At 43.0% G+C, this 13,280-nt stretch overlaps 1 protein-coding gene and 1 non-coding gene across 2 annotated transcripts in view; one reads left to right on the forward strand and one right to left on the reverse strand.

Moving 5' to 3' along the window:
* The window catches only part of LOC116502923 (RING finger protein 39-like), a 28,082-nt gene extending 18,291 nt beyond the window's left edge, over positions 1-9,791 (reverse strand). The window contains exon 1 of the mRNA XM_032208945.1: positions 9,402-9,791. Coding sequence (XP_032064836.1) covers positions 9,402-9,770 — 369 coding nt within the window. The 5' untranslated portion in view covers positions 9,771-9,791. The remainder of the gene's footprint in view (positions 1-9,401) is intronic.
* TRNAP-UGG lies at positions 2,604-2,675 on the forward strand. Its single transcript has one exon. It is a non-coding gene; the product is annotated as a tRNA-Pro (tRNA).
* Positions 9,792-13,280: the final 3,489 nt, after the last annotated feature.

Consider the following 13,280-nt stretch of genomic DNA (forward strand, 5'->3'; position numbering starts at 1 on the left):
GAAACAGAGTATTTGATCAATTTTGGTAAGCCAATCACTTGTTATGATGGATAAAGAAGGCATATATCTATTGAGAGAAATATAGAGTGCTTTAATCCACTTTCTGTTCTTCATGTCTTGGGCACAGCGTCAGAGAGGCAGATTACAGGACCAGAAGTTGAAAGGAACATACAAGAACTGTTGTTCCTCTATCTCCCACTACCACTTGTCTCTAGATTGCAAGGTGACATCCTTTCACTTCCCCTCCCCACTCCTGCCCACACAGCTCAGGACAACACAAAATAGCTGCTTTTACACATTGCAGTGAGAGACGGGAGGTCAACACGGGCTTAACACAGTCCCATAGCAACCCAAGATGATACCATCAAAATTGTGTGGGAAAATGGGTTGAATTTCACTGATATTGGGAGGTTTGTTTTTTTTTCCAATTCAGGTTTATTTCATAATTAAGGGTGGAAATATAAGAAATCTAATCTAGCTTCATTTGTGGTGCAAACCCAGCCAATGAGGTTTGTTTCGGATCACCCCATCTCAGTGTAATATGAAATGAATAAACTTTCTGAACTAGTGTTCCCTTTCCTGCTGTAAATTCAAACTCATATCTTCCTTGTACATCTTAAGTGTGTTACGAAGGGGCCATATTTTGATACAGCAGCTCATCTATTGCAAAAGTTTTCTTGTTTATCCTGCTGGCTGTTATCACTGCTTAGGAAATTATAATGAAACACATATGGTATCTTCTCCCTTAGAGGAGGAAACAGATAAAACGTGATGATAGGTATTATCCCAAGGGAGGACAGACAAACTACAAGCTGGTTATTATTCAAAGGTGGTTAGTATAAACACTGGGGAACCAAAGAAAATCCTATCCATGAGTTCCATCAACTCTTGTCTCTTTGGCAATAGAGATGCTCTACATGTAAACACCCAACAAGGGCTTCACTACATGCAAAGATCCTGATATTCCTTTTCAGGGAGGAGCATCTTCATAAATAGGAAGTAGAACAGCTTTGGCCTATTTTGAGACTCTAATGAGACATATTATCATGCTGTGCTAAAGCCTTATCATGTTAGATTATTCAAAATTGAGTGCAGGAAGATAACTTTGCATTTGCACAGTTTGACTTATTGAAATTAGACACCATCGGGAGCAGAAATGTGCTGGGACTGCTGAAAATTTAAGCACCAAACAGTTTGACTCGCAGGAGATGTTGGTTCTCACCAAATAGATGAGTCCAGCCTGGTGCCCTCGTGAGGTATTGAACTTTCTCTAGGAAGCTCAGTGTAATGGAGTATCAAGGTATCTAGTAACAACTCCACTGTCACCCATCAGACTCCCTGCTCACTTCACAGCTTACATTAAATAAAAAAGGAGTAGCTGGTATAATGTAAAATACTACCCTGTTTTCCCCAAAACAAGACCTCCCCAGATAATAAGCCCAATCAGGCTTTTGAGCGCATGTGCTAAAATAATTCCTCTCCCAAAAATAAGCCCTCCCCGAAAATATTACAACACAGCAGCAGCCATAAGGTGACCACGCTTGCCGCCTCCTGTACCTCAAAAATAATAAGACCTCCCCGAAAATAAGGCCAACAGCATATTTCGGGGGTCAAAAGAAAATAAGACCCTGTCTTATTTTCAGGGAAACACGGTAGCCTCCAGGAAAGACATAATTCCCAAAAGTTGCAATCCCCAAATGGGCTCTATAAGCTTAACCCATAATAATGCTGGATAGCTATGCTCCACTGCTTTATTTGGGAATATGATTCTTGTTCAAAAGAGGATAAAAATGAAGCAGGTTGATGGGGATTGTCTTGTGGTTGGCTAGAGGATACCAAGGTGGCAAGTATAATTCTGAAAGATCAATGTTTTGCAAATAATTTCATTCCCAATAGTACACCTTATAGGTAAGGGCTTCTACAACACAACCTTAAAATTCCAAATATGCCCACTGAACCCGAAAATGTTGGGGACTCCTGCCATTTTCCTAATTTTTTATATTTACTATTTCTGTATTTTTATCTATGTGTCCAAATTCCCATTTTCCAATTTTTGTTTTCTGCCACTTGAGTTTGATCCAAGTGAGTTTGATCAGTCTTCATCCATTCCCGAAATCTCCCATCCCACTCTATCCTCTGCTGAACCTGAGTTCAATCCTTTGGTATAAATTATATTCCATTCCTTTTTTTAAAAGCAACTTATACATTTGGCATTCTTTGTCGAGAGATGGCCCCAAACCACTGCATTTATTCCGCATGGGAAGATGAGTATTAGATATGTAGAACATCTCTAGAACAAACAGCCCGAGGAATGCTAATCTTAGCTGAATTTTCAGCTTTCTGCACATGCTATTTTGTCAGACCTATTTTTACCACCTATCTTTCCACTTTATTTCTTTCTGTTATCAACTTTTTGTCTTTCCCACCTCTGGCAGCTACAGGGAAACCCATCATATTACTAACCTCATGAACACCCTGAAAGGATTCACAGATTGTGCTGCTCCATGGTTTGCTTAACAGCAGTTTATTAAAAGCACAATTTCCCCATGGTAAACAAATCATGGCTTACAAACTATAGTAATAGCAGCCACATAACATGTGATGGCTCGTTGGTCTAGGGGTATGATTCTCGCTTTGGGTGCGAGAGGTCCCGGGTTCAAATCCCGGACGAGCCCTTTTTTGGGGTTGCCACAAAGAAGAGGGAGTCAAACTGTTCTCCAAAGCACCTGAGGGTAGAACAAGAAGCAATGGGTGGAAAGTAATGAAGGAGAGAAGCAATTTAGAACTGAGGAGAAATTTCCTGACAGTTAGAACAATTAATCAGTGGAACAGCTTGCCTCCAGAAGTTGTGAATGCCCCAACACTGAAAATCTTTAAGAAAATGTTGGATAGCCATTTGTCTGCAACGGTATAGGGTTTCCTGCCTAGGTAGGGGGTTGGACTAGAAGACCTCCAAGGTACCTTCCAACTCTGCTATTATATTATTAACATGCAATGAAGGACTGCCTGCAGCTAATTTCAGCCATTTGTCTGAAATGGTATAGGGCAGCAATGGTGAACCTTTTTTGGCTCGTGTGCCATAAGGGGAGATAGTGCAGGGGGGTCGTGCCCGGGCGTGTGGCACCCATAATGTAATGTGCGATCACCCCAGTACACAGGCGCACATGAGAGGCACTCCCCCCCTTTTTACTTTCTTTTTTCACCCTTCCCAGGCTCCAGCGGCTTTAGAGGAGCCTGGGGAGGGTGAAAACACCCTCCCCCATCCCCCCGGAGGGTTTCCTGCCTATGCAGGGGGTTGGATTAGAAGACCTCCAAGGTCCCTTCCAACTCTGCTATTGTATTGTATTGCTAAATCCAGATTCAACCAAACATGTGAAGCCTACCATGTTTTCCTGAAAATAAGACTGGGTCTTATTTTCTTTTGACCCCTGAAATAAGAGCTTGCCCTTATTTTCAGAGAGGTCTTATTATTGTTGAGGTGCAGGAGGCCCCTTAACTGCGGCCTGCGGATCAGATGATCCAGAGAAGGCCGGACATTCTGTCTGTGTTTCTGGCACACTCTTGCGTCGCTAAAAGAAGGGGTGTAGTAGCTAGGGTTTGCAGGAGTGCCATCCGCTAGGCCATTCCGCATGGATGGCAGGTGCATGTGGGGCGTGTGGGGCATGTTTCCCCCTTCCCTCCCAGGAAATGGCGGGGACCACCTCCACATGAGGTTAAATATTTTAGGGGAGGGCTTATTTTAGCTCATGCACTCAAAAGCCTGGTTGGGCTTATTATCCGAGGAGGTCTTATTTTGGGGGACATATGGTATAAATAAGTCTCTCTTACCCAACTTAAAAGACCACTACAGGGGAAGGGATTGCTGCCTCTTATATAACTGACACAGTGGTGGGTTGCAGGTGGTACGCCCCGGTACAGGCGTACCGGAGCCTGCCCGGAGCACCGGGTACCATTCCGGTACAGTGCTCCGGAGGGCCCACCCGCCCGCCCATGCTCCTTACCTGTCTTTAAACTCTTCAGGGCTTCTGCACACAGCGTGTACAGAGCCTGCATGACGCTCCACTGAGCAGCTGGAGCGTCGCAGATGCGTCGCTGAATGGTAAGACGCATGCGTGCACTGCGCATGTTCATGTGCTGGACACTGGCCCTGTTGCAACTGTACCGGTTGCAACGGTATCCGGAACCCACTACTGAACTGACAGCACTCTTTTTGGTTGGTTTTGATTAGATCAAAACCTTCTACCTGACCTCATTCAAAGTGAGTTTCCAGGGATTTCACCTACAACCTTCTATATGCAAATGAACCTGCCACATATGAGCATTAGCAGTTGGGGTGTTTGTACTTAATAGCAGAATAATTGCAGTAGGAGGCTGTGGAACCTCTTTATAAACCAGGATCTAAGGACAGGGATTTGGCAATGGGCAATTTCCATTTCTGCTAGAATGGAGATATTTGTGGGTTCAATATCTGGAAGGCAACTTGTTCTCCACCCCTAATCTAGGAAGGGAAAAGAAAAGAAAGTTTCCTTTGAATCAAGCTCAGGTAATGGACAGTGTTTACAGATAAGGGGATACCCTTTTTAAAAAAATTAGCCACTGAGAGCTGCAAAACACATGGTAGAACCTCACTGGAAAACTGGTTCTTTTAAGACCAGGGGTGAAATCCAGCAGGTTCTGACAGGTTCTGGAGAACCAGTAGCGTAAATTTTGAGTAGTTCCGAGAACCGGCAAATGCCACCTGTAGCTGGCCCCAGAGTGGGGAGGGAAGATTTTGCAGTATTCTGCCCTTGCACGCCCGCCAAGCCACGCCCACAGAACCGATAGTAAAAAAAAATGAATTTCACCCCTATTTAAGACCCTTATCATAAATTAATTAAGGAAGCAATTTAGAAGACCACACAACTCCAAAACACAGCATTAAAAATAGTAAAAAACAAGAAAAACAAGGGGAACCCCCACCCCAATGTATAACCAGACACAGAGTCCTACTAACAGATAAAACCCTATAACGGGCTTAACACCCATCAATACCAACAAAGCCTGGGAAAGAGTCAGGTTTTCAAGGACTTCTTAAACAATATCAAGATGGAAGACATACAAGGAGAGAATTTGTGTCATTTGAAAATATTATTTTAAATAAGGTTATTCTTTTTTTTAAACAAATGACATTGGGGTATCATACATCTTGGAGCCTTCATCTATTTTGCTACCTATTTTACCTGTTTTACTATCTTAAAACAGATAACACGAAAACATTAGCAAAGATATCATGGAGTGGGAGTTGGACCCAGAAGCTACACAAAAGACCGCAAGAGATGCATATAGTTTATGGATTGCCAATTCCAAGATTAGAAAAAACAACACTGTTGTCTGTTTCAAACTTTGTTAAAAGCAGAACCCAATAGAAAACTAGATTCATAATATTTGTTCTCTATAACTTTGGGAAATACTTTTTTGTCCCTAAATATCTCCAAATTGTATGCCTCAATTAACCTGTTAATTATTCCCATTTGGGGATTGAAACAACAAAGAATTTAATGAAGAAACGGAGAATGAAGTGTAATGGGGAGCACTTGAAGGCTAGGTTTCAAATCTATTTCCAGGCATGAGGCAATCGCCTCTTATCCAACAAAATAGCTAGCTAAGCAACCTAGAATAAAGAAAAAGGATTTTTATGGCACCCTGAAACATGTTATAGCTGTTAATAATGTGAAGGTATTGCGTTCTCAAGTTTTAAAGATGAATATTCAAAAGCAAGGCCAATTTAATACTTCGTTCTCAGCAAAAGAACAATGGGTGATATTATTCCTCTAGAAAATGCAAGCTCTTACTAGCTCTTGGGACAACTGACTCCAAGGTTCAATAGACAGACTTGCTTTGGAGCTGCTTGTCCCACAGCATTGAAACCCCGTACAAAGCGGATCACAAAAATACAAAATACCAATAAGTAATCATTACACACATCAATAAAATAATCACCAAAATACAAGCTAAACTGGGGCCAGGCAGGTGGCTTGACTTGTGTCCATGTAGGTTCTTCAGAAAGGCAATCCTAGAGCTAGGATGGCTAAGGAGTGAGAAAAAGACAATGACAACATCCGGTTGCTGTCCTTGGAAAACAGCCCAGTTTCAGCTAGGTTACCATCCCTAGCTTGCAACTCCTACCCTCAGGTTTCCCTGATACTTAGTCTTCCTAGAACTGCAAGGTAGCTTTTTCTCCAGCCTCCACCTTGGCCATGTAGGAGAAGGTGAAGTAAGAGGAAAGGAAGGCTGTGTGGATAGAGCAGATAAGATATAGCTGGTTTAACTGGGAGAAGATGAATCGGATGAAGGCAATTCTCACAGCACAAGGTTCTTCCATTATAATTCAAGGTGACAGTCAGTAGCCTTTCTCTTTCCAATGATCTTCTTTGCCATGTTCTGACTTTATTAAGCTTGTGATCAAGAATGTCATTATCTTGTCAGGTTACCTCTTCTTTTTTAACCAGTCGATGCAAGTCAAAAGTTGCCAGGCCTTCCCTTTCAGGAAAAAGTAAATCCAAAGTAGAAATCAAGATGAAAGAATGTTGTAAATGAAACTTGAGTTGGCAAGCAAACTAAGTTCATTACCAATGCAAATGGACTGGTTACACCAGGGAGCATGAATTAATAGCAGACTTTGCACATCCATAAATCCTTGCTGGGGCACATGCATGTCCTTGTGCAAGAAAGCAAATCATACTTTTAATTCTGCGTGGCTGCAGCCTTGACTTCGTACATTATGTTATGTATCTAATACATTATACTATCAACAGAAGAAAGAACACTTGAACATGGCTCTGGAAGGATTTATACATAGATATCCATTTTGCATTGTTTCTCTTTTTTATTCTGGCAATCATTCCTCTTCTATTTGCCTTCTTTTGTCTGTTACGGTAATCTGTTTCTTCCATCTTCACTAACCACAATGATTCTTGTTGATCTCTGTTCATTCTTATTTTGACAATTGTAAAAGTGTTTTCCACTGAGGCATGCCTTTCAGATTGCAATCATATGAATAAATATAAGCCATGCCTCATTTCTGAGGCACCTGCAGTTCTAGTACAAGATCTGTCTTGAAAAATATTTAGTACTACTGCTCCATAAATGCCTGTTCTACTCATTTCTTTTGCAATTTGTGGGGGTTATTTTCTTTGTAGGAGGTCTATCAAAGGTAGTCCTAGGATTGCTAACCTCTTGCCTTCACCATGTTTCAGTGCCTTCAACACCAGCAGCGTAATGTTGAGTTGTGAAAAACGTTGCAGCATTGGTAGAACAATTACAGGCCAGATAACAAACCCACATCATGATTGTAACATGACTTTATTGAACATGTTGCAGAATCATCGTGAGCTATGGTAAGAATGGAATATACAAGACATGCAAGTGTGGAGAAATCCTGCTTCTTTACAAGGATAGGAAATTTGAGGTATTCTAGCTATTCTGAAGTAGTTGATTATCTCTGGAGGACATTGGATTGCCTATCCCTCCACTAAAAGATTGTATTTTTTTTTTTAAAAAAGATACGTGCTTAGTTCATTTCTATTCTGCTTTTCCTCTAAAGAGCCCAGGATAGCACCTGTAGCTCTTTGCCATTAGTTCATCCTAACCCCAAGAAACCAAATAATTTTCCTCCATTCCTTCTAAATCTGGCTTTTGCTTCCCATAGTCTTAGGCATTCTTGAATCTTTTGCATGTAAAGGGGACAATCCTAGGGAGCAATCCTGACATCTTCTGCATGTAAAGCAGGAGCACCAACATTAAGCTACAGTTTTTCCCAATCTTTGGAGAAAGAAAACCTCATCTGGTCTGTGCAGTTTCTTGGGCAGCTTGAAGTATATTTGGTAGAGCTCTTGCCTTACAATCAGGAGGTTGTGAGTTCGATCCTAGGTAGAGGCAGATGTTGGGTCTCCTGCTTGGGCAGGGGGTTGGACTAGATGACCTGAGAGGTCCCTTCCAACTCTGTTAATCTATTACTTCAGCAAAAATGCAATGTAGAAGAGAAAGGCCAAGCCCTATTCCTAACAGCACATCTTCCGGTGTCATCAAATCCAGCTTCAAGTGAGGCCCACAAATAGTCAACTACTTTGTGAATGTTTTTCTTTTGAAAAAGGTTTTTCCCCCCAACTTTTTATGTGGTAAATGGGTTGATAAATCAGCACCATGAAATTTCATGGAAAAATACGATCAACCAAATGAGTACAATGTCAAATGAAACCAATAAAAAAATAAAAAATAAATCAAATGGAACAACTAGCTTTCAGAAATCATGAGTGCTCCATCACTTGAGATTTTTAAGAAAAGACTGGACAGCCATTTGTCTGAAATGGTCTAGGGTCTCCTGCTTGACCAGAGGGTTGGGTTAGAAGACCTCCAAGGTCCCTTCCACCACTAGATTGATTGATTGAGTAAATCCACTAATGTTTTGCCTTGTTATATTTGAGCAAGTCATCATCATCATGATACCACCTCAGCTTTCCCTTAATGCCTTCCAATGTGTGGATTATAAAGGGCAACACTGACTAGTAAATGATGGGACGGTGGTCCAACACATCTCGAGAGCATCAAGTGATGCGTAATTGTCTTGATATACTTTATTTTCATTAGTATATCCATAAGCACAAATTCAGTTTTTGCATCACCGTTCATGAGATTAAATAACAGACATCTTCATGATACTAGCAAGAATATAATTTTATGATTTCATTCACTCATAATCCAACAGGCAGAATACATCCATGTCCTTTGGAGGTTTTCTTCCCTCTCCCCCTATATTTCAACAGGATTTTTTTTTAATCAGTATGGTGCTTTCAGATGTGATCAATACAATTCTGACCATCTCTAATCTTCATAGGATTTGCAGTATCCATCATTTCCAGGCATATGAAATCATATATACCTGGAGAACACCTGACTGGGAAGATTTCTCCAAGTATTAGGACCACAGGCAGGTTTTTTTTTTCTTTTTGGACCTGAGCCTTGGTGCTTAGAAAACGCTTCATAAACTAAATTACTGTCTAATTTCCCATTGTTTAAAGCGATATAAATGTCTGTGGCTGGCTTCATTCTACATTAAGAAGAAAGCTTGAAGTGGAAATTGTGTATGACTGTGACTATAGGCCACTGTAGCAAAATGATGAGAAAGCAAGCAAATTCTAACAAATTTTAACGACTGCTTCTGAAAAGTCTATTTCTCAGTATCATTTTCAGATAAAATTATTCTGGTGTATGCACTTATCTGAACATACCACACACTGTATATTCAACTTCCAAACCCAAATCCAATGGGAAGGAGTGCCTATGGAGTACACACACTGCATAAGATCAGAGCTCCTCTTCTTGACATTCTCCTAGGCAACCTAACCTTTTCACCCATGACCTACCTTTTCTTTCTGGATGCTGGTTGTGGGCCTCCACCCTCCACGGCGGCGCTTGGACTTTGGGGCAAGGGGTTCCTGGGCTGTCTTGGCATTGAGGTGTTGGGTGATCTTGACTTCTACTGCCAGCTTGACGTTGGTACGGAGGTTCCTCCTCTCAAAGACTTTCTTGCATTGCGGGCAAGATATCACCCGAGGGCCATTTCCCTTCATGGACTCCTCATCCCAGTAGCGAGTGATACAAGCCCGGCAATAGCTGTGGTCACAGTCGAGGATCACTGGGTCCTTAAAGTGACCCCTGCAGGCCGGGCAGATAGCCGCTCTCTGCAGCTCAGCCACCAGCCCTTTGCTTTCCATGCCGCACGCCTGTGTCATCCTTCGGCTCCTGTGCTCTGGTGCCAGCTCAACACCTCGCCTCTATATAGGCAGGGAGGAGACCAGAGGCAGGTTGGGGAGGAGCTTCTGCCCGGCAATAGGTAAACAGCCTTGCATAACCATCCAGTTCTTCCACTCCAGGGACTTGTGCCAAAACGTGGCAGGCAGGAACTGCCGCTGGGGTAGAAGACAAGTCTGTTTTGCTGTTAGAAAATAACACGCCGTGTGATAAGTTACGGCTGGGAACAGGGTGGGGCATGCAGAGCATCGGGCTAATTTTGTTTGGATTTCTGACCACTGCGAGGACCAGCTGAACCTCCTCCTGAATCCCAGAGCTTTGCAGGTCTGCTCTGATCTGCTCCATCGATCTCAATTGCTCTTCCAAGGAGCCCTTAACATCAGCTTGTAGAAAGTTAACACCCGCCCCTCTTCCTAGAAGAATGAAATATTTTGAGACACATTAAAAAGGCAGAATATTATACTGTATTCCCCTAAAGGGAGAAATGGAGAAACCTGCTCTTGGAAATCAGCCCCCACCTTTCTTAATAGCCCTCGGCAGATGTCAGCACTTAAGAGATAAAGAGATAGATAGCTGTATTCATAGGTAAAATACTGCAGGTAAATACTACAGGCAGAAATCCATTCAAGACAGGATATTTTGAAACAAAGGCAGAGTGATAGGATTAGCCCTCACTCAAGAGTATCCCGTCAAGATATCCTATCCTAGTGGGTGGATCAGTGGCTAAGTGGCTAAGATGCTGAGCTTGTCAATCAGAAAAGTCGGCAGTTCAGCGGTTCAAATCCCTAGTATAGGTTTCCTGCGTGAGCAGGGGGCTGGAGTAGACGATCTCCAAGGTCCCTTCCAACTCTGTTACTTTTTTAAAAAAAATATCCAAACCAGGACAAAGCAATTAAGCCATAATAGAAATTGCCCAACCTCCTTTCAGAACACAAGCCCCTTCATTGCATCATCTCCGTTGCACCACCCCCAGCAAACTTCTCAGGCAACCTACAGAGCCAGCTATGACCCCTAAATAGCCCCATGGGAGTCTGACAACAGCCAATAGAATACATGTTGTTGCACAGGAACAGGAAGCTCAAGTTCAAAGCCCAAGAGAAGGCATACCCCACTCTCAACTCCACGTGATCAGCTGTCCAGAGCCATGTGCTTGGTGGTTCTGTTTCACCATTAAACCATCTTTCCAATCAGCCTCTATGTTGCCAGTGTCTTTCTCTGGAACTGAACCAGATGGATATTTCTTCCAACAAACTCTATGGCAAACTTTGTGCCTTCAGATGCTGCAGCTCCTGAGATACATTCTGAAGCATTGTCCCTATCTTGTATCCTTCAGATGTGTTGGGATGTCAATTCCCAACATTTCTAGACGCACCAACATCTTCATTTGTTGTAGGAACTATTTTTGAAAGGATTCTTCTTTCAATGGTTATCTAACCATTCCTCTTAGCTACTGGGCTTAAGGAAAGCAGAAATGATCACAGAGAGAAAGAACATTAGCAGAATGAAACTTCCTTTTTTCACTTGGAAGCCACGAATGATATCCTACAGAATTGTCTTCCCCAATCACTGTGGTTTCTGGGTGATGAGAGTTGATGTTTTGGAAGACATCAGGCAGGGACAGACCCCAAAGCTCAAGGTTAAAAGTGTGTGTGTGTGTGTGTGCGTGCGCGTGAGGGAGGGAGGGAGGGAGGGAGGGAGGGAGGGAGGGAGAGAGAGAGAGAGAGAGAGAGAGAGAGAGAGAGAGAGAGAGAGAGAGAGAGAGAGAGATTGAGATTACACCCCTGAAAAAATGTTGCAGCTACAGACTTCCCCATCAGGTAAAACTGCCCCTGATCAGTCAAGAAACAGAAGTGATGAGAATTGTGGCTACACCCTGCAGTGTAATCTGATATCGTTCTAGGAACATCATCTGATGGCACCAAACAAGAAGCCCCACCTAAGGTAGGTCTTCTCCCCTCCCTTGTCAAATTCTTGCCTTTCCCCCAGCTATTTGGCAGTTGCTGTATTGTTTGTTCTGCCTATAGTATGTTCTGAATTCAATAGATCAGTTGAAGAATTTGCAATTCAGCACTGTGGAATTTTCTCTTTGGAACAAGAGCTCCTTAAAACATTCAAGTGTTTTACTCCTCACTTCTACTTTCTGGCCTTTCTGGTTTCTATTAGAAGCAACAAAGTCTTGCTCCCTTCTTTGGCATCTCCTGCTCTTGAAATGTGTCTCCATTATTTTTTTTTTCCTCTTCTGCCTTGAACCCCTTTCCAAAATCCTCCCCCACCCCTCTCTCTCTTCCTACAATCCTCTTCTCAATATAGGTAGACCTTGACTTATAAGCCACAGTCGGGACCAGAAATTCCTTTGCTAAGCAAGGCTAGCAAGGTTAAGTGACTCAGGCCTGATTTTATTACCATTCTGTGCCACGGTTGTTAAGTGAATCACTGGGGCTGCTAAGCGAATCCCAAGGTCATTAAGCGGATCTAGATTCGCCCATAGACATGTCAGAAGCCAGCTGGGAAGGTTGTAAATGGCCAGGATGCTGCAACAATTGTCAATACACGTCAGTTGCCAAGCAACCAATTTTTGATCACGTGACTGCAGGGATGTTGTGACAGTTATAAGTGATGAAGACCAGTTATGTCATTTTTCCCCCCAGTGACTTTGTAACGTTGAACCAGAGGTGGTATTCAGCCGGTTCATATCGGTTTGGGTAAACCGGTAGTTGCGGCTGCTGGAGGCTCCGCCCACTCATTGGTATTGGTAAGTGAATCCCACCACTATGTTGAACGGTCACTAAATGAATGATTGTAAGTCAAGGACTACCTGTAACCCTTATGTTAACTTTGGCTGAGTCACTGCCTTCCCAGACTACCAAAGTACAGCTGATTTGGTTTATTTTGCTCACATCCAGCTCTTGATCAGGGCTTCCCAACCAGGACTGCCCTCCACATGAGTGAGCTTCGAAACTCCCAGAATTCCTCAACTGGAGAGAATTCTAGATATGGAAAACTGTACATGGGAAGGGAAATCGGTTAGGGAAGGCGGTTCTTGGCTAATTTTCTCAAACGTGGAAGCTGCTGCACAGGCTGATTTCCAACATGCACCATTTGCTACAGGGAAGATGGCGGTGATCTGGAGAACCCCTGGGGTTCACTCCCTTTGGTTTCAGACAAGCCAGCTTTCCCCAAGTTTATCTCAAAGACCTCGACCATGCCCACCCTCCAATTCCACCCACCACAACAGCATCCGGGACACAGGAGGGTCCCCGGTACTGAGTTCATGTAGACAACGGAAGAGACGCAAACAAGGTGCACAGAGCAGATCTTCTAAATGGTTCCCCCTTTAACAACAGGGAGTGTGTGTGTGTGTTTGTGTGTGTGTGTGTGTCCTCACCGAGACCAGCTTGCTGGCTTGCCAAGCTCCCTTGCTTGCATCCCCATGTCCATCTGCAGACAATCCCAGTTTCACGGCAGGAAGGAACCTGCAATAACATTTGCTC

This window comes from Thamnophis elegans, chromosome 2 (assembly GCF_009769535.1).
Source record: "Thamnophis elegans isolate rThaEle1 chromosome 2, rThaEle1.pri, whole genome shotgun sequence".
In the NCBI taxonomy this organism is placed as follows: domain Eukaryota; kingdom Metazoa; phylum Chordata; class Lepidosauria; order Squamata; family Colubridae; genus Thamnophis; species Thamnophis elegans.